This window comes from Thunnus maccoyii, chromosome 4 (assembly GCF_910596095.1).
Source record: "Thunnus maccoyii chromosome 4, fThuMac1.1, whole genome shotgun sequence".
Classification (NCBI taxonomy): domain Eukaryota; kingdom Metazoa; phylum Chordata; class Actinopteri; order Scombriformes; family Scombridae; genus Thunnus; species Thunnus maccoyii.
Genome location: NC_056536.1, coordinates 14,726,608 through 14,748,936, shown reverse-complemented (window position 1 = coordinate 14,748,936; position 22,329 = coordinate 14,726,608). Strand labels below are relative to the sequence as shown.

The window sequence follows — 22,329 nt, the reverse complement described above, 5'->3', positions numbered from 1 at the left end:
GACAACTACATGTGAACAAATATGCAAATTATTACGTTTTGATCACTTTTCCTATTATGAGAATGAGAAACAGCATCAGTGTAGGCTTTACAGTACATGCATATATATAAAAAAAAATCTAATTTCAGTGTACGTAGGTAATGCTTTCCTTGCAATGTATTCAGAGAGTCTGCATATGTGCAGCTGTAACGTGAAAAAAAAATAGATCACATCAATTTACAGAAGAAAATCTGACTTGCAACCAATTAAGTTCCTGTAAGAATTGTAATATTTCTCCCCATGGACATAAACCTTCCACAATTAATGACTCAATTCACAGTGAACCAGTGCAGAGAAGAAAGTACAATTCATATCAGCAAGGCCTCTGTGTTTTCTGAAGTGTGTCCCCAGATAATGACATTAATATCATAATATAATCATTTGATGATGGATACTGGAGGCCATGTACTGTGTTTTGGGTGTGCGGATGTCGCCCCCGATGGCCAGTAGCGGTACTGAACAAGCAGCAGGACTCTGGCTGCTGCTGTGTTGAGCCACTTCTCCGGAGCTCAGCCGACTGGAGGGATGTGACCCCGGAACAGGACGCCCTCCTACAACAACACACCATTCAAACAGAGCACAGAAGAAAGAAAAGCTGGACCAGGAGGGGTAAGCTCATAAATAACCGCTTTTCTTAACGGGTCGCACATTGTCAGGGTTTTTTTTAGAAACGATACTTGTGTTTGAATCCCGGCACTTCTGGCAGAGCAGCGGTACCTGGATGGTGTTTGCACCCATAGGAACTTCATTCAGGCTTTTGTCTCGGGCATGCTAGCGAGCTAGCTTCGGCTGGTTAGCATTGACTGCTTTACCTAGGGTAGCGCGGATTTAATGGAGACTTAATGAAATGTTTGGCGAGGTTAAAACGAAGGCGACTCGTAAGACATTGAGAACACTCTCCATACATTTTTTTCCACGACGGATATTTGCTTAAAAGCCACATCGAAAATGCGTTGAAGGCTTGCTGCTTGCTAGCAAGAGCGCTGCTACAGTTTGAACAGTCTGCGTCCCGCAACATGATAACAAGAAGCCTTTCACAGTCATGTGTGTCCATCACGTACAAAACCAACGCTTTTTTTGTTTCAGCTCGCCACGTTTGACGTTCAGGCATTTTTATTTGCTGATTATTTTTTTTCCTTTGAGAGTATATCTGTAAAGAAAACTACCCGAAAACGGTGAATAACTTACAGTCAAAACCAATCAAGCTCAGCTAACGTTAGTAACCGTTAAGCAGATCCTCGCTGGCACCGACGAAGATTTTAACAATATTGTAAATAACGACATCAAAACTGCACATGATGCAAACCTACGTGTTAATATGAATTACAGACCCATTTGTCTCACTCACCACTACCTGTGTAAAATGCTGAGAGAACATTTAATAATGCTGCTGTACATGTGGTCACCTTCTTTCAAATTTGGTTTTCATGCTCAAGTCTGCTTTTCGCATAACTCCTTCATCAGTTTTCTATTTCTGGACCGTGCCACCCATGGATGCATTGTGCCACCCTGCCTTACAGTGTCTGCTTTCTCCACATGTCAGATAGCTGACAACCGTTTGAGTGGTGAAGCTGGCACCCTGCCGGCAGCAGGGCATTGATGAGTGCTGCAGCCAGAGGGTGTCAAGGCTTTGGCCACAGGCAAGTGCTCTGAGCCCTCCTGGCAACTAGCAGACTTGGTCATGTACCCACAGTATGTCAAGCCTGCCTTAGTTTGCACATTCCCCCTCCCTCCTCTCCTCGCCTCCTCACAGTCAGGGCAGGTGCTCTTCAGCGGCTGCTCGACCCCCTCGAGCCCCGAGGGGACCTCATCAGCTGCCTGCGAGCGGAGTTTGTGAGGGAGGCCTGGTTCATCTCACAGCCTCTTGCTCTGCGTTTTGGCACAAGCACTTGTCAGCCTGTCAGCATTTAACCATTGACACTATGACTCTAGAGTTGCATGCATCCTTTCGTGGCCTAGTCAGAGGCAGAGGCATCCAGAGTATCACAAAGTCATTTTAACATAGCCATCTTTTCAGCGCAACCTAGATTGCAGAGTTTCTCATTTGCCAGTCGTATTTTATGTAAGATATCAGATATATATCCACACATCTTTGTCTGTTGCGCATGGTATCACGCACATTTGCATTGCATTGCATTGTTTCAAGCACATAGATCATATAACGATTCGCAAATCAGAATTTTATGCCCTGCCTTGACGTTGGCGCTTTTGAAATCTTGCAGCCGCACCCTCAGGGGACCAGCTTAAGGCAGCAGCTTCTGTTTCAATTCCTTCGAGAGACCCTGAGGAGTGAGCAAAGATGTTGTGAGATCATAGACCAGATTTAATTATGAGTTGCGAAGCATGGTCTGTGAACAATTCAGTTATAACAAATTAGACATCACTGAAACATCTGCAATCTCAAGTTGCTTGAAATTGTTCAACAATAAACTGAGAAATAGTTATTAGTAATTTAATTCATAATCGTACAATCAATTGTGTTGGTCTGTTATTTTAGTGGTACAAGTGTACTTTCCCCCCCTAATAGGAACCAAATTGTTTAAAAAAGGTTTCTGAACCATCAGGCGAACAATAAGTCAGTCACAAGTATTAGCGCTTGGTATATATGCTATATATATATGTTAAATTGTCATGGATTGCCTAGTGTGACTGACTTGTTGGGTCATAGCTTTAATCTAAGTTGCAAAGGACAGTTAAGCACACCCAGATCCCCAGCTATGAACTAAGCCTGTACAGTTGAGCAGGATTGTTTGAGTTCATGCCTCACGTGGTGACAACAAGACATGACCTACTTATCAATCATGTTTTCACAATCCAGTTCATCACCATTGTCCCCAAATACTGTAGCCATTGTTGTGGGCACTGTACATGTGAGGAGATGGCTTCACACAAAGGCAGCATGCAGACATCCAGTAAGTCCAAGCCAGAGCCTTCCTGGCCTGCAGTGTCTGCTCGTCTGGCTCACGCTGTATCAGGACCCCACATTGCCCCGACCCAAAGGTAGTCAGTCTGCTGGATGTATGGCTTGTAAACTGGTTTTTCTAATGTTTAGTGCAGGTTTGAATGTGTATACGCTGTGTTCTTGTTGGGCAGTAGGACTCTGATCAATATCAAAATAATCAGAAATTCATTTTCAACAATTTTGATAATCAAAAAATTGTATAACATGAAAAACTGCCAAACATTCTCGACTTTCAGCTTCTAAAATGTAAGTATTTGCTTTTTTTCTCAGTTTTATTTCAATGTAAATTGATTATATTTGGGTTTTGGTCTGTTGGTTAGACAAAACATGCAATTTGAAGACTTCAACATGTGCTCTGAGGACCTGTAACATTTTATAGAGTAAACAATCAATTAATTGATCTAAACACATTTTTTTAGATTAATTGGAATAAAAATGATCTTTGGTTGCAGCTCAATTAATTGTATATCCTTATACTGTGTGACAGTATTACTCAAAAAGTCACACTCTGCAGTGTTTGGTGTGCCGCCAAGAGCGCCGAATTTGTGAAACAAAATACCATTTATAAAATCTCAGAACAAATTTGGTCATCTTTAGAACATAATTTGTATCACAGTATGAAAATAAATGAGAATATTGTTCTGTCCTAATTTCAGTATGACTCCTAGTTGTTTTTATAGGTTTTGTTACATGCATGTTTGTACCTGCAGTGACACAGCTGCTCTCCAGAACCAGGCCAGGTTGTTGGCAGCTCAGCTGGCAGCCACACCAGGCTCGTAGCCTACTTAGGTTTCTCACACATTTGCTTGGGATGTTAGAGCAGCTCGTGATTGAATTCGAGTTATTTCTCCTTCTCAGTTTTTCCTGTGTGCGGAGATTATTGACCTTTCAGGGTCTTGTAGAGTTCAAGTTTTTACAGACTTTTGTGCGAAGCGAAACTCAACTCACAGTTTGTGAGTCAACTCCGAGGCTTGTTTCCCCAGTTTTTCTGCTGGCTGGAGGAATTTGATTTGTAAAACAATCAGACGCTGTGCATCATGTGAGCAGCCGATTCCAGAGCCAACAACAAGCTGGACCGGGCCATGTGTGACCGGGTCGGTGCACTGTGGCAGCCTCTGCCCTTCATGATCCTCAGCAAATGTGAGGGACTATCATATTGCATACTGTAATTCCTGGCAGCAGACCCCTGTTGCTCCGTGTGGCCTGGTCACAGTGTTGAAATGAAGTCTTCTTTGTGTTTTGGTTTCTCAGAGACATTGATGGACACTAACACACACAAGAAATCCAAAATGCAGATGCCATGCAATGAGTAGGCTTGTCACTATTTTTAAGACAGCATAACTGAATCTGTGATGTGTTTTAGAAATGTTGCACCCCGGTGGCAGTGGCTGTCATGCAGCGAGTGTGTACTTTAAAATGGAGCATAATCTCATTTGCAGGAGCTGTATTTTTTTTTTAGTACCTGCAGTAGATGCTGAAGTCACAACAACAGTTTGTTTTTTTTTGATTGAACATTTGATGGTTATATTTCATTCATCAGTGCCCCAAAAGTGATCAAAGAGAAAGTTCTCACTTCATTTGATTAAAAACTAATATTTGAAGTTTCATATGATGTAAAGCAAACACTTGAAAATAGTTCATCGCATTGAACAAATGCATTTTTTTTCTGATTTTGCGTACATTTATTATTTTTATTATCTTTTATAGCAGTAGCAGATATTCAGTTTCATGTCATGTGTTAGAAGGGTAATTTAAGATTGATATACAGGACATTCACTGATACAAGATATGTGACAAGACAGCCATCTTGCCACGTATCTTCTTGTCATACATCATGGATCATCCATTCATCATATCTGTAAATTAGGGAGCCCAGGAGGTGTCATGGAGAAAAAAAATCATAATTTGTGCTCTCAATTTAGCATTTAGCAACTTATCACCTCAGTACCATTATTCTGGTCTTGTTTATATCCTTCACACTCACTGTTTATTTATTTTAATTAAATCTTTGACATGTATATTCTTCAGTGTTTGGCTGTTAAACACAATGTTGTGTAATCTTTGAGATCCCACAAAAGTACTTTTCAGGATAACTGACTGTTTCATAGTAAAAACTTCTATGACAGTGCGGATGTCATCCAGTTTATAAAACTTCAGGTTGACTGGAAGCACCGCATCAAAGGTGTATTATGCCCTCCATAAGAGGGGGAGAGAGGAGGCAAAAAAAATACAATTTTATAATAAATTGAGAACACGATTTAGTAATTTGTGTGCACAAATTGTTAAATTCATAGCAGCAAGCAAGTACTTTATGCGCATAAATTATTAATCTGAGAGAACAAATTATTAAATTGTGTGCAGACATCTCCCAGACTATGTAGCAAGTGATAAACGATAAAAAAAGTACCACTAAAATTGTTAGATAGCCAAGATTCATATGTACTCAACTGAGAAACAGTACGTATCAAATGTTGGTACACATTTTCAAGCTTATTTTAAAAACTTGGCATACCGCTGAAGGCATAAATACCATAAAGTAGAACTGTTAAAATGCATGTATTAAAGGTAAACGTAAGCCCCAGTATTGCAGGAGTATTGCAGTATATTTCTAATCTATTATGGGTCCCACCACCACTACTGTGTGTACAGATACAAGATTTAAATCTGGCCCTTGTGTTGATTTTTTTTTTGTTTGTTTCTTTCTGTCAGCTTTCTCAGTTCAGTGTCAGTAATACTGAGGTTTTGCTGGGTTACCCAGAGGGGCTCAGGCCAACATCACAACACTGACAAGAGCCCACCACGGGCAGAGAGGGGGGATTAGGCCCAGATCAGCGTTAAAGAAAGCCTTTGATTACGTCTGGAATATTAGCTGCATGTGTCTGAGGCTGGCTGAGCATCCCTCGAGGGATTAGCGTTGAGCCAGCCCACCTCTAGAACCTCACATCGGGCACACACAAAGGAGTTTGACAGGATCCTTATTGTGACCCTCTAAACGATTTAAGACATACACAGAAGTGAGTGTATATCAGAAGCAGCTTGAATAACCCTTGTAGGCTACACATAGCTTTCCAAAACACTAAGTTTCTTCTAAAACACTATTTATAGATTTTTAGCACAGGTTTGTCACTTCTAATTTTTGTCTTTACGGCTGCATTCAGAGACATCTTTTATCTCCGCAATCATTTTATAAGAATAGATGTTTTTTTTAAACTGTCTTCTTGTGTAAAAATGATACAAACATGAAAATGCCAACAATTCCCTGATGTGTCAGATCATACGAATATCGCACAGAAAAAGTTAGGTGTAAACTGTCAAGGAGTGGCGTCCATAGACGTTGTCGTTTGCTGAAGTGGCAACATTTTAATTCAGATGCTGGTCCTTTATAAATAGAACAGTTTGTGTTTTATGTCGTCCCAGAAGAGTTTTATCAGAACAATATTAGGAGACGCATTACAGAAAAATCATGTCATTCTCTTGCAACGCATCTATTGGTCAGTCTGCATTTTCTGTAATACAAATGCAATACGACTACTCACTTGCTTAAGTGATGGGTCAAATAGAAAATTAATAAACAATAGTTGTGTTCATTTTATTATTTAAGTTATTTCTTAAGTAAAATATTTTTATAAATTAATCTTTAGGTTGCTTAGACAAAAAATGCAATTTGAACTTCACTTTGGCCTCTGGCAAATTGTGATATCACCTTTTCCATATTTAATTTTTATTTTTCACAAAAGGTGAATTTATGTAATCAAGAGATTAATCAATGGTAAGCATTAGCTGCAGGATTGAAATGGTTAAATATGGGGCGCGTGGACTGCAGGTTAGGACACGTGTCAGCAGTTTGATTCCAGCCGCAGACCTTTGTGGCATTGTGCCCTTCTCTCTGCCCCTGTTTCCTGTCTCTCTGCACCTTCGGCTGTCAAATAAAGGCAAAAATGCCAAAAAATAATATTAAAGAAGCCGAATATTCTAAGATACAGGCCTTTGTCCACCTAACTAACTACCAACAATAGACCTAACTGTTTGGACACTGATTTTTAGCTTTAAAATCATCTTCAGCTGGACTTAAAATGTTGTAATACAACAGTGAAACCCAGGTAGGAGAGCATTCTTTTGAGGTTAAGTCTGCGGCAGTGAGGCGTTGGACGACAGGCACTGAAGTACCATCTGGAGTATTGTTGGAAATATAAATATGGCTGTAAAGCTAGTTTGTTCAGCAGAATTGTATGGATGAAAAAACAAGTTACATAATCACATGCACAATGTTAATCACTGTTGTGTACATGTTATCAGCTAGAACAGTAATATTTCCAGATTTATAGCTGTTCTCTGCTGCTCCTGCCCAAAATAGTCATCTCTGCCCCCTCCAACCTGAAGAACAGGTGAAATCCACAGAGAGATGGAGCTGACTCCTTTTCCTTTCCTCTTTTTTTTTTTAAAGTGACTCACAAACATATCACGACAATGGAAGAACATCACTGATCATCCTCATTATTAAATTCCAGGTTGTTTCTTCTTCCTACAGGGATTTTCCCTTTGGGACTTTGTGCACTGTGTTTGTTCTTCTTACACCAGATATCACTGTGAAAGTGGGATAAGATAAAATCATTATTTTTGCCGGTAGAAACACAAATTGCAACCCACAAAACAGTCGGGAGCCTGGGCAGAGATGGTACTAAATATGGCCAGTTTTCAAACTTCAAAAGCAAAGATCAGAGGATCACAAATGCCTCAGTCATGAAAGCAGTAGTCCTATTTATACAGATGATGAATGTGGGATATAATGGCCTTTTGTCCCAGCAGTAGCAGACATGAAAATAGTGAAGTTGTCAAGTCTCAAAATACGCCTGAATATTAATAAATCTTTGTTGTATAATCTTTCCTTTCTAACACCTTTTGGCAAGTAGAGTAATCCTCTTCTTCATCCTCTAGTCTTTACCTACTCGTATGCAGCGACTGTTTTACTCCCAGTGTGCGTCTGAGACAAGCAGATCGGTGCCTCTGAGTTTCTGTCATGCTTCATACTGTATGTCGTCACGCTTGGAAAATCTCTCTGCCTGGAGTCTTAGCTCTCCCATTTGTCTGAAGCGAGGAGCTCGGAGACGTGATCAAACGTGTCACTGCTGCTGATCTGAGACACTAACCCCCACCCCCCGCCCCCCCCTCCATACACCCTCTACCAACATCCTCGCTACCCCCACCCAAACACATTCACACACCAGCACCACCTCCAATCCCTGAAGGTGTACTGAGCCACTGAACTGACACTGGCAAGCTCTCTCCGTTTTTTTTTTTCATGTCTGTCTTGCTTTGAGTCTCCAATTAAAGTACGGGTGACGCTCAGGTTGAAGTGTATAACTAATGCATTCAACTCATGTGTCCCGCTACCACTTTTTGTGGCTGAAAACAGACAAGAAAGCAAAGTCAAGTCCTAGTCGCTCGCAGTAAACAGCCACCAAAGGTTGCTATAATTATAAAGACTATAGCTAGAAGCATGGTCTCCAGCTGCTCTGATCTGGGTAAATCCACACGCTCACAGTGGCACCCAAAAGCTAGCCAATGGCCAACGGTGCCCCATTCATCCCCCACCACCACCCCCACCCCTGGGCTCTGGGAAGGGGGGATGGCGAGCCAGCTCCTCAATTAAATATAACCCCACATCAAACAGCCTGTCAACATGCATTAGTGGTCCTTTGTATAGATAAGAGGCCAAAATAAATTGCCAGAACTATCATAGTCACTGTGGCTCCCATAGGCTTTTTATGAAAGATTCTTGGAGGGGAACAAATCCTGACTTGCATACTGATATTCTCTCCATTAAATCATAATTTTTTTCACAAGATTTATCTGTTTAAAGATTTATTTTGCTCTTTTCTGTGAATTATTTCTTCTGCACATGTAGCTTTTTCAATTAGCAAATCTAGGCTGGATATTAAGCCGCGCCGTATGCCTCCGTCTTATTTGCGCATAGAGATCTAATGGGACAGCAGACGACCTTGATGTGTGTGTGTGTGTGTGCGTGCGTGCTATCGCAGCGGAACCTATCCCTTTTCTGTCGTCCGCATTAGCTTTGGCAGCTCCTTTTATCGCCTTCTTTTCCCTCCCCCTTTGCCTATATTTTGCATCTCCGCAGACTGACAGTGAAAATAGGTCATTAGTTAGACGGAGAGTTAGAGATGGAAGGAGCAGGCAGGGGCGAGATCTGTGTGAAAACTAACATGCAATATTAATGAGTTTGACAGCCATTCAAGCTGCGAAACGCCCAACCTGCACCGTGACTGCACCGAGACACGGCCCCCTACTTCTAATACCATCACTGTTTATACTATAAGTGCTTATCACATATACCTGAGTCTCTATTTCTGTAAAACATCTAGTTCCAGTCTAGTGCTGTCCATCTGAGAAGTCAGATCAGAAACATTTGAAAACACTGCCAAGGTTATTATGACTTCTACAGTTGTTATCAATGCAGATGTTCTGTCTGAAAAGCTTTATTCAATGCAGAATTAATAGTTAATACTGTAGAATAACACAAAACACAAAGGAAACAGGAGAAAACAGGTAAAATCACTGTTTATCTAGCTGGTTAAAACTTTTCAGGCCCGCAGGGTTGAGTGTTGAGTGGAAGATTTTTAAGTGGAGTATCACACTATCAACTTAACAGCATTCAGATTATGTGGCAGAAACAATCCTGTGAATGTGTTTGTATAGCTGCGGTTTTTCACAGGTCTTGTGTAACGTGGATTTGTTTGTGTACGCAGAGCCACAGGAGCAGGGGGGATGAACCGCGAGGAGGCCCCGGGGAAGTCTCCTGAAGACATGTACATCCAACAGAAAGTGCGGGTCCTGCTCATGCTAAAGAAAATGGGATCAAATGTACGTACGGGGTCTTTACTAGAACATACTACGATCATGTGACATTTTACCTTGGGTATTGACATTTTAAGATGATAATTTTTAGCACTGTATATTGTCCTGCTCATGCACACAGTGATGTCATCCTGAAACCTATGAAACTTTGCCGTCAACACTAGAAATTATCTTTACCATGTCAAAAATGTTTGTGTTCACTGCGTCTAACAGAAGCAGGAGATGCTGCTATGAACAAACGTAGACGAAGCAGCAAACATCCGCAAGATTTTTATTCTTTAATGTAGAGAAGCACATGTCTATTTTGGCGGAGAGGTGATTACTTAGGACAGACTGAAAGTAAAATTGACTGTATTCCTAATTTTTTTGAAGTTATCTAGGACAAAGTCCCCCTGTTGTCCCTTTAGGTTCCACTTTCCTTCAGATACACCTGTCATTTTTAGATAAATATTTGTTATGAGATTCAGTTTCCAGCTGAATTTGTTTGTTGCATCAGAAGAACGGATAACAGCTCATGACATGTTTTCTCTTCAGCTCAGGTACTGACTGAAGTTTTATCTAAATGCCACTTGACACATGACAGTGTGGAGGAAGTGAACATAGATGTTGTTTTTTGTTTGAATAGCACAGTCAGACACAGTCTGCACTCTGGTCCTGGCATGCAGACAGCACACTAACCAGACAACAGATGAGTTTCCTTTTGTGATTTGAGCAACACTCTTAATTAGACACAGCTGATAAAACCAGTTTGCTATGGTCATTTTAGGCGACGAAATTGATTTAGTCACAGGCTAAAATGAGAACTCTGACACGGGACATCATCGCCCAACATCATCTGATGTGTAACTTTGATGCTGTGAATCCTCAGTCGCTGTGTACAGAAGTTTAAATATGTGCTTTACTTTGGATATAATTAAAGTCAAAAATCATTCATCATTAATGATTGCCACCATCATCATCAACCCAGTCACTATTGTCTATCCATTTATAAAAATAATGTATTTCTTATATTTAATAATATAAAGTAAATTGTATTTTTACACATTTCAGTCTAGGTTTCCGAGTGATGAACAAGTGCTTACCAAAACTAAACCACAAAGTCAAAACATTTGTCTGATAACCAAGAGTCATTATGAAATGTCTAACCTTAACCTCCACTCTTGAAACAACTGTAGGCTAACTTTCACTTACTAGATAGTTAGCAGGTTCAGAGTCAAATATGCCTTTGACTCTAAAATGATTTAAGAGAAAGTCTTATACCAGGACACAAACTGAGAGCTGTTGAATGAAAGTAAGAAACTAATTCTTAAAAGTGTTATTTTGTTTGAAATTTAGTTTAGAGAACTTCTCCTTCAAGATGAATTCAGGTTTTGTTCTTAACGTCACTTTTTCACCCGTCTCTAGCTCACGCCGAGTGAAGAAGCTTTTCTCCGGAATTACGCAGGTGTGGTCCACAGTCAGATGAGCCAGCTACCACAGCACAACATAGACCAGGGTAAGGCTGTCACACACACACACACACACACACACACACACACACACACACACAAACACACAAACATATTTTGCTGTATATCGACCTCGCCTGTATTCAAATCACCTTCTCGTTCTTATTCCCCCCGCTGGTTTCACTCAGCAGAAAAACCTACAGTCATCACTCCCTCCACAGTTCTGACGCTATAAACACGCCATAAAGCCCGTCTACTCTGGTTACACCTTGATAATGTAACCTGCATATTGTCTCCCATCCATCCCACTACTCTGTGCAGTTGTTTGATACTACCTTTGAGGTTAAACATGAGGTGTCGATACAGTGGTAGACGTTATAAGCTGTAGCTTCAGACTACATCTTTTTCAGACTGCAGGAACTTAAAGTATCACTCTTTTTTTATGTGGCTATGATTTTGGACACCAAAATAAATTCTATTATATTCTACTCTCATGCGTACACCACCTGCCCGCACTTCCTGTTCCCCACCCACATGCCCCCAGACACACCTGGCAGAGATCAACACTCTTCCAGTTAGGAATTTGTCATGTTTTTAGCTGAAAATAGTTCTGACTTGTGTGATTTAGAAGTGATTTGGTAACCTTTTACTGACTACAGTAAAAAGTAACTACAGTCAATACTTGTAGTTTTTAAAAAAATACATATTTAATATATGTTATTTTAGCTCTAGTTTCAACATTTTGTTTTTTGAAGGTGTAAGGGTAGAGAGTGTTTGTGTCAGTGGTTTTAATACGAAAATACGTTTAGAACAACATTAAACCACAAACACCACCCTTACACATTGCAGAAGTGCTACTGTACCGACATTGAAAACAAGGGAAAATCCCTCCGCACACATCACTCCTCTAGAGCCCGTGCCCCAGCAGGCCTAACGGATTCCCTGACTGTGCATTGAGGCCGACTCAGCAGCCCACCAGCACTGAAATTACTCATACAGCAAACAGTGTGGCTGACTGGAACAGAGTGATTCATCCTCAGCATGAGTGTGTCACTAGTTTCACTGCTGCTTCTCACAAGTGGCCTAGATAGTGCGCTTAACACACGTATGACTTCAGACATTGTGGTGTTTACATGATAAAGCAAATCACTGTTCATGCATGTTGTTAAGACTCAGTTTGCCCAGTAATATGACCGTGATGCTTCTTAAGGCCACAAGAGGGGGCCTTTGAGCTTTCTTTTTCTTCCACCACAATTTTCATATTTTTACACCACAAGATGGTGCTAGATTAAACATAATGGTGAATATGCAGAAGCACTGCAGTTACCTGAAAAATAGTTGCTGTTCTTGATTTTTTTTTTTTTGTTAATACACTTATCAGCTGCTTTCCAGGCTCACTCCAAACATGTCTGTCAGATAGGAGCCCCTCCTGTCGTAGCACTGCTCAGGCTTTGCTTAGTCCCTCATGATATTGGACCCTCAGGGGGGCTTAAAGTTGAGAAAATTGCCTGCGACACTTTACCTACAGTGAGTTGTTATGTCTCCTTGTCTGTGTCCTTGCTCTGCGAGGAAACAAAGGTGTTGTTTGGATTGATGAATATGTGATTTTCCATGCAGGAGAAGGATTAGGTTTATGATTACAGAAGGTATTAAGGAGGCGAGTAAAAAGTGCAATGACTTTGTGTTTTTCTCCTGCTCTGGTGTTTTTAGTATCTTTGTTTTAACCTGCAGGATATTACAATGCATCATCATATTTCTGTTAAGTTCAGCCTTGTTCTGCAGTATGGGACGCATCATTAACAGTCTAAAATCCGGGTCGTTGCATCATGGACAGTGTAGATCTCATTATTACAATGGATTTCTTCATCAAACGGCACAACATAAAGTATTGCATCAGATAGGAAAGATGGTATCAGAAGCACCCGAATGTGAGATCAGCACAGATTTTCTTGAGTCATTCATTTTCTATCTGGTTAAACAACTACAGACTAGATGTTAGTTTCTGCTGCGTGCCCTCGTTCTGTTTCTTCATGCCCTTTAGAAGATACAGAACTCAATCTCTGTGCTGTGTCAATACTGTGAGGAAGAGCCTCATTAAATATGAACGAAGATGACTGGTGAAAGGTGCTCTGAGTATGCATTATACATCACAAAAACAGACGCGTTTAGTGTCATTTGGCAGCCTGCCAACTCCACGGTGCACTAATAAATAATTTGTGGTCTGCATCTTATCTAAAGTACTGTGATTAGGCATCGTGGAGATAGCTGGGAGTTAATCACTTTTAAATATTCAGCCCAGCGCTGAAGGACAGTAGTTTGTAGGCATCAGCACATTCGGGATCCTTTGAGGTAGTGTGAAGAGGTTCAGTTACATGAAGAGGGAAGTCCTCTATTTGATCTCATTTAGACTTGGTAATAGGGTAAAAAATAGATGAAAGGAAACATTTTATTGCCTAGCAACTTGCACTCACTGTCCTTCTTAAAATGTATTTTCACATAAGCACAGGCTTCAAACAACAGATTACTGACATGAAATAGTACAAAGAAAACTATTTGATCAAAGTCAATAAATAAAATGTAAATAACTGTGCGAATGCTGCACGGAAATTTTGGGGGAAAAGGCGTTAACGGGTGAATTTCAATGTGTTAATTGTACTTAATTATTTAATTTTCAAGGTCTATGCCAGAGGGGGTGTTAATGTTGAGATAGATCAGGTTGTGCTCTGTGGTTCACCCTGTTCGTACTTCATTACAATGACAGTAGAGCTTTCCCCTCGTTCTGCTGTATGCAGCAGCAGTACTGACCGTCCAGCCAGACGGACACCTTCTGTGACCAGCCAGCAGTTTTTCAGGCAACGGTTGTTTGTCTGTGTCTGCTCACCTCAGTTCCACCTCCACACCCAGGCCTTTCTGATCAATCTCTGTAGCGGACAGCTTAAGCAAATATATTCAAGTTGTGAGATTATGAGATTTCTGTTAGGTTAAAATAGTTCTTAAGGTTTGAAAATGTCTAGCAGTCAACACTAAATCCACCTGTTTTTTTTGTGTTTTTCGTGTACAAATCTCTTTTTACAGCATTTTCAAAAGCTCACCTCCTCTCCTGCTCATGCGTATGATGGAAATAGTGTAATATTGATTTGGTAATAGCTGTAGTAAAAGGAGCATCATTTTCTATCTTGGCTACTCAGCTGGCTGTTTCAGGGAGTAATAATGTAGAGTGGATGACTCTGCATCTTTAAAGGTTTATAGAATCTTTTGTCATCAATAATATACATTGTTAAATTCAGCTAAATTGGAACAATGTTTTCACTGGAGACACCCACAGAGGTCAGATGAGCCCCGGCCAAAAGGATTTGTCCCTCTTGAGTATGAAACTAAACCCGTCCAGGCACAGAAGCGTGATGGTTTGAACATGCTGACGCAGGACGGCCTGATAGCAGCGTCCTCAAGGGGTCCCAGCACGGAGAGATAGTGTCACGTGTCAGACACAGCCTCATCGATTGAGTGGCGGCATGCTCAGAGGGCGCTGAGGGCACGATGGCGTAGTGGTGACACACTTGGATATTGATTGCTCCAAGTCAAGGCCGAGCTGTATTCAGGAAATGTTAAATAGGAGAGTAGGTGAGAGAAGACACAGAAGCTAATTTGACAAATGGATAACATCATTGCTGTTGTTGGCTTAGCGTATTCTGATAAGAAAATACATTTATAAGTATTGCAGTGGAATCTATCCAGAAATGTTGTCGTTCTTCATCATCATCTGATCAGACTGATTGGAAACGTTGCCGAAACCCTGAACGATTCCCTCAGACTCTACTTAGCTGTCAAATGTTATTCTGCTTTCTTCCTTGTAAGAAACAAGATAAAAGCAACTCGGGGGTTGCTACTCTTATTTCTTTTAAGTCTATGGGTCACTGAATTTGCATTTTTAGTTTTAATTGGCTGATTACCATACATGCAAATACAGAATTTTGTTTTGCAATTTTAATCAGGCCAAAGAGGAATTCTCTGCCAAAGGCTGAGAATGATTTTTTTTCATTGAGCTCTCTTTTTGTGAATACCTTGATGTGACTGAATTCTAGAGGAGCAAGACTTTGAATGCTATGTTTAAATACTTGTCCTGATTGGAAATGAAATCTGAACTCATTAAACAAGGCGCTGGGTTTTTAAGGGGCTCTGTTTCAGTGTAATTTGCTCCTTTTTGGGTAATGCTGAATAATAACTGTGTTACTTATGCTACAGAGACTTTGCTGTGGCACAGTAGTCACAGTATATTTGGGGGGAAGAAGAGTTTTGTCTTAATAATCAGGCTGTTATTCTTCTTCCTTCAGCCGTCTAATTCACAGCTTCCTATAACTGACATCATGTCGTTTTAAACAATACAGTTTGTCAGAGCCACACATAAAGCCGGCAATCTCAGGAATTGTTATTCTGTCTGATTTGACAGAGAAAGTTTACTCCTCCCAGATCCAGTAGGACGGCTGAGGGGCCTCAACAAAAGAGGAGAGACATGGATGGGGTTGCCATAGCAATCTCAGTTGTCCCAGGAAAGCTAAGCTTCCCTGTGGGCTTTGGTGTTGTTGCGACGTGCTGCAGCGGTAGATTGGAGCAGGTGTCATTAGGGGGCCTGGAGGCAAGCTGGAGTGCTAATTACACAGCCAGAGTGTGATATTCTAATCTCCGTCCGTCAGTCCCGTCCCTTCTTACAGAAATATGGCCGCTTGTTGCAGATATTACAGCGGCCTCAAGCAATCGATTCGCTATCTTGTTCCCTTTTGTCTGTGTTACAATCCCTGTATCACGCAATACTTAAACGTGCTTTTCCAAGTGAAGCCCTGTGACACAGAGGAAGGACCCGCCTTTGTTTGTCGGCTCAGTCAGAGCAGAGTGGTATCGATTCTTACTTTATCCTGTTCCTCACTGCAGCATGAATCAGAGCCAGAGACTCAGATTTATGAGCTACCATGTATACCTGACTCATTTCACTGAAACACACAGGCTTGATTTTTCTCTTTAAATATGCTCTCGTCTCTATTACAAATATGTCAAAAGGTGTGTGGTTGTATAGACAAATGTTAAGAGATAGTTTTGGGTCAACTGTTTCCAACTCAGATATGCTTAATCAGCTAATTTTCTTTCTAATGAGCTCAGCTTCTTTGGAAACAGAAACCAAACTGATCTTGAGTTCTGGACCTGCTCTCTAAATCTGCTGCCTTATAAACTAATTTATCTTCTTGATGCGGCTTGTAAAATGTCAACTCTAGAGGATCCATTTGGAGGAGAAAAATGACTGGGAAAATAATTTGCTACATCCTTTAACCTAATTTGAAAGCTCGTTATCACAGTGTGAAGTGAAGAACAAACTGTTGCACACGTTTGACTTTCTCTGTGGAATCTTAAATCATTTATTTGCACATTATGTATTTAATCTATTTAGTTTTTTACTTTTCTCTCTTTTTAAAAATCTACATAACAGGATTTAAGACCAACACTGACATTGCCATCTTGTTGGTAGTCAAGTCACGTCCATTTTATTTGTATATCACAAATCACAAATTTGCCTCAGGGGGGCTTTACAATCTGTACAGCAATACAACAACCTCTGTCACTAGACCCTCTATTCAAATGAGGAAAAACTCCCTAATAAAACCCCTTTAACAGGAAAAAAATGGAAGAATCCTCAGGAAGAGCAACAGAGGAGGGATCCCACACCCAGGACGGACTGATGTGCTACAGATGTTGTGTGTACAGAGTAGAACAAGAAAGACAAATTATAGAAATACAGCATGGAAAACAGGATCATTTTATAATGGATTTATAATATATATGAAGAATGTGATCAAGAGGATGCCGAGCACCTGGTACACTTTCTGGTACAATTTGTTAGTGGGTGGTGCAGACGTCTGAACTTAAATGCATTTGTAACACTCGTGAGTCCAGAATAATGATGTAATAGACAAGAAGTCATGATAGGAGAAATTAAGATTAACCTTTTGCTCTCTCTTCCATAATGTAAACCGAGAAGAGACTTAATACTTGATTTAGAGTCTAGTAGTTTAGCTTGTTAAAGGCGCTGACTGTCTAAAGTACACCTACTGTGTTTGTTGGTGTCAACATGTTGAGCTGGACCACACACACTCCCCCCGCTGTGTAGCTTCTTAACACGCCCTTGCTGTTGTTTTCATGTGTGTGTGTGGGATCGGGGTCCCGTGTCTTTATCCTCTCAGCTGACCCTGCACAGATTGTGACCTGGAATAATGCAGTTGCTCCTCTGACTAATAACAGCACTGCAGCACATCATATGGCTGCTTCTCTGCTTATTCAGGCAGGAGGGACTAGAGGGACGCAGTTTGGTGCCTTTAACTTCAAACAGACGCCCTTTGGGTTAATTTCACAGCTTTCTCATCCTGAGAGGTTTTAATAGAACTTTGTTTGTTTTGATATTCGTCTTAGGCTACCTGTTCTCAGCTAAATAGTGATTTACAGACTCTTAGAAGTGTGCAGACAGACTTTATTTTGTTTTGTGAATTAGAATCAGTTCAGGTGAATAATGTTGTGGTTCTGGCTAGCTTTGATAGGATGAAGCCAGGGCTGCAACTAATTATTTACTGTTTTCTTTCTTTTTTTATTCTTTTTCAATTAATTGATTAATTGTTTTGTCAATAAAATGTCAAAAGATTGTAAAAAAAATTCCCTCCCAACTTCTGTTAAGGTGCCCACAGTGAAGTCTTGAGCTTGTTTTTCTCACCAACAGTCCAAAACCTAAAGATATTCAGTGTACAATTATATAAAGCAGAGAAAAACACTAAACCCTCACATTTGAGAAGCTGAAGTCAGGCATTTTTGCTTTATAAATGACGGTGATGATGCATATTTGAATTTGAGACACGGCTTTATTGATGTCGTCTCTGTTTACCCCGATTTCTTTTCACAATCTCTGCAGTATTTATTTGAAAACAAAAACACTGACTTTATGTGGAAATAGTTTTTCCTTTGGATCTCTACTTTTCCTTAAAGACAATTTCTGTAACAAACGAGAGTTATTTCCCCCTTAAAGTATTTATAGAGCACAAATCGGACGGCATGCTCGTTGTTGCTGCTGTTTATGTAATCCACCGTCCGGAGCCGCTCTGTTTACCCCCGTCGTGCGAGGCGAGGAGGGGATCAGTGCACGGTGGAGGGAGGGGCCAGAGAACGGCTGGACACAGAGCTGCATTGAAATAAACTAAAAGCCGTTTGCTCAGAGGCAGCATCAGCAGCAGCCTCCCGTCCAGTGATGCGATCTGATTTTTATCTGTCGCTAGGCAACAGCTTTAAGGGGCTTGACGTGTTGGTTACAGCTTGTTTGTGTGTGTGTGTGTGTGTATTGTATGATGGCAGGGCAAGGTCTGACAATGACTCTCAGTCAGTCAAGTAAAACAGATATAGCCTCCCAATTTCCCATCATCCACTTGGCTCTCTCAATATATTTTGATAGTGTTTCTGCTGGTCATTCGGCTCAAATTGCGCAGCGTCCGTCATGTCCTTCCCCTGAACTGCCCGTCACACAACGATGAACTCCTTCATACAACTATAGAATGATTCAGTCTGGCGTTCATTGTGATAAATGGGTGCTATTGCAAGTTCCTGCGCCAAAACATCATCTTGAACAGTAATGCCATTCAGCTGAAGTGTAATTCAGGTCGAGCTGCTATTGTGTATTACATAATTGTCTCTTGTTCAGGCATCATTATCCGTACGTGCTGTCTCAAAGCAGATGAGATTTATGTTATTAACTAAAGTCGAACAGTGTGTCTCTGCCAATATTTTCTCATCACTCTGTCTCTGGTTTCTCTCCTGGTGCTGCTTCTGCCTATTGGCTGGTTCTTTAACCATAACCTCATTTGGTAAGCCAATGAGCTCCCACGGGAACGGGAACTTGAAAGTTGATATTAAAAGGCGCCCTCCCCCCCCAAAAGTCTTCATCTTACCAAGCTCACGCCGACCTAAATGCAGCACAGAAATATGCTAATTATCCTCCCCGTAGAGATAGCCAAATGAAACACAAAAATTCTGTGTTTTTGGAGGGGTCTTCGATGTCTGGTGAGGAGGGTCCGCCCTTTGTGCCAAATACATGTGGAAGCTCACAGTCTCTGGCCTACTTTCATATCTCCACAATAATTAAATCTAACAAGCACTCGAGGGCTGTGGCGAAGAGAGGCTTTTTATAGCAGACGTGCACAAGGTGCCATTTTCTTCTCGACCATCTGAAAAGGTGTGGAGCTTGGTGTTGATGATATTTATGTGATCATAGCTTGTCAAGATGTATTTATTTCAGTACACGATCACGCTCACTGTAGGCCACCGCACCTAGTTGCCATTTGGCCGTCGTCTTCTTCAAGAGACGCTTTTTAATTTAAGAGTCGGAGGAGACTCGAAATGTTCCTGTTATGCATTTTGTGGTCTCTCTCTCTTACACTCAATGTACTTTCATTACCAAGAAGCAATTGCATTTCACCAGGCTGCCAACCATGACAGTGCAAGAGGGGTTTTTACTTCCCTACTTCATCTCGCAGAAGATGTTTTGGCGCTCTCTCTTTTTTTATGGAGGGTCTACAGGCTGAATGGCTCAAATTAAAACGAGTCGTTGCCAAATAATCAGGCCTGTGTAAAGGAGCGGTTGTATAAAAGCACAAAATGTATTTTATTTAACTTAATAAATTGGAAAATGTATTTTCATTTATCAGAGAAAGACTGTCTGGGCAGGTGTGGGCAGGCCCAAACGACATGATGAATCACAGTTGGCAACAGACTAATGAATGATTCCTTGTTAAACAAAAGCCAGCTGACAAAGTCCTATTGTGTAGCTGGCAGGATCCATTAGTTGACTCAACCCAGATAAGGCTGTAATTATCAGTAGTCCTCATTAACTTGGTAAAAGTGAAAGAAGCACAAAAGAAATAAAAAGAAATCATAACTTCATTTCTCTCATTTCTTTGGGCCCATTGTTGGTTTTTTTTTCCACATCTTGGTGAAGTTTATATCACTAGCTAGAATCTGATATTGTTTACTCACAAGCAATCTTGCACCTTACAGCCTGAGCCGCAACCGCAGAGGAGATTGAATAGTATTGAAGTCTCAGATCTGAGTGTTATCGTGTCAGAGCAGGATGCTGCTGTCAGCGGGCCACTCGATGTGTTTACACTATCTCTCGTCAGGGTGCGGCGACGCCAGGCGGTGCCTTTCCACAACAGGTGAACACGGCGACAGATGAAATTTACCTGCATGCGCCAAAAGGATTTTCATGGAGGCGTATTCCCACTCCGCTTTATAGTCACAGCTGTCGGCCTGTAGAAAACTGTGCTCGCTTCACACTTTTCACTAAAATTTATTTTTGGGTGATCCGATCACATGTGGGTTGCTCAAACGTGTTTAAGACTGACTGGGATCTGGTGACTCAAACAAACATTCAACTGTGCCCTGAGATGACTGTAGACTTAAGAACAGTGTAGTTGTGATCACACTGAACAGTCTCCTTGTGTGTGTGCACAGCTAGAGTTGATTTGCCTCTTCTGGAGTCATACATGATTCAGACCAAATGAGTATATTTTGTTATTTAGCAGTTTCTCTCAAAAACAACTGAAATCTGATCATATTTTAGTACCTGTGGCCAGGTGGGAACTGCAGACACATATAGACGTATCTGAATGCAGATCATCTGTTTTGTGTGTTTCCGTCAACGTGAGTTGATGTTTCACGAGGTAGTCATACATTTAGACATCAGTACACACCTACAATTGACTTAAGTCAAACAAATGAGTCATTTCCTGTTAGTCATAAAAGTAAATATATGTTTTTCTGTGACATTACATTACATTTGTCCAAATCACAATTAATTAACTTACCAGTGTGTTAAATAGACACAAAAAGTGACTTATGTCTGGATTTTTTCTTTTTGACACATGAAACTTAAGGATAAGGCTACAATTTTTTTTATATTTTTCTTATTGTCAACAAATCTCATGTGCAGAGTCAAACCAACAATGAACTCATCCTACTTACAAGTATTGTGCGTGTGTCCAAAGCCTGATATATCTTATTCCTCTGTGCCTTAGAGCTCCATTATTGTCCAAAAATGATTAAAAACATGTCAGTGAGCCACACCGTCGCTCTGGGTCACATGTTCTTTCACCACAAAGAGTTTTGGGCATGTCAGTTTGTTTAGAAACAGCTAATAACAACGATCATGATCAGATTTTGGCCTCTATGATGAGTCAGCAATAACATTTCATTCTCCTTAATGTTGGTTTGTCGTCCATGTTGGTTGACGTCAGCGTCTGCGGACTTCTCTGACTTCCTGCTGTCGGTTTACAGGTGCAGAGGACGTGGTGATGGCGTTCTCACGGTCAGAGACGGAGGATCGGCGACAGTGACCCTGGGCCCTCCATCCCACCCCACCCCCCCACTCCACCGCATCCCGCCCCGCCTCGCCCCACCCAGCCCAGCCCAGCCCAGCCCAGCCCTGCCCAGCCCAGCCCAGCCCAGCCCAGCCCAGCCCAGCCCAGCCCCCGTCCCGCCCCAGCCCTGCACGTGGTCCACAACAACCCAAACTCCACAAACGCAACACTGATGAGCTCAGGAGAGGAGGGGCACCTGGAAGGGACAGAAGAGGTACGGGAAGAGACACCAGGAGGTCGCTGCCTCACTCTCCCCCAACCTTTTCCATCCCGACTCCTCCTCATACAAGCTGGCACACCATTACCTGAGATGCACTCAAGTGGGTCACTGTGAGTCGAAGCCTTGGCATCAAGGTGTCAGTGAAAACACTCACAGGTTGTGTGGATGAATATCAAATGTAGTTGTTTTTTTTGTTTTGTTTTGGTTTTTTTTTTTGGGTGGGGGGGGGGTTGGTCTTGTTTTGTATTATTTTGTCTGTGTTGAGACTTTAGGCAGTGTTACGTGTTATATCTGCTGTGGTCACTGAATGAATTGACCAGGAAGCAGTTGATTGAAGCAAAGAGAAATATA

At 41.3% G+C, this 22,329-nt stretch overlaps 1 protein-coding gene across 1 annotated transcript; it reads left to right on the top strand.

The window, feature by feature from the left end:
- The first annotated feature begins 428 nt into the window (after positions 1 to 428).
- On the top strand, positions 429 to 21,787 carry ctnnbip1 (catenin, beta interacting protein 1). The gene is made up of 4 exons (XM_042409016.1): positions 429 to 648; positions 9,766 to 9,880; positions 11,279 to 11,369; positions 21,676 to 21,787. The coding sequence occupies exons 2-4, from the start codon at positions 9,785 to 9,787 to the stop codon at positions 21,732 to 21,734; spliced, it is 246 nt and encodes an 81-aa protein (XP_042264950.1). The 5' UTR covers positions 429 to 648; positions 9,766 to 9,784; the 3' UTR covers positions 21,735 to 21,787.
- Positions 21,788 to 22,329: the final 542 nt, after the last annotated feature.

Bases quoted from the DNA above. Each gene is read 5' to 3' on its own strand.
- ctnnbip1 (XM_042409016.1), top strand. From the start codon at position 9,785: ATGAACCGCGAGGAGGCCCCGGGGAAGTCTCCTGAAGACATGTACATC. The intron at 9,881-11,278 runs GTACGTACGGGG...ACCCGTCTCTAG, and splicing joins TAAAGAAAATGGGATCAAAT to CTCACGCCGAGTGAAGAAGC. The intron at 11,370-21,675 runs GTAAGGCTGTCA...GTCGGTTTACAG, and splicing joins ACAGCACAACATAGACCAGG to GTGCAGAGGACGTGGTGATG.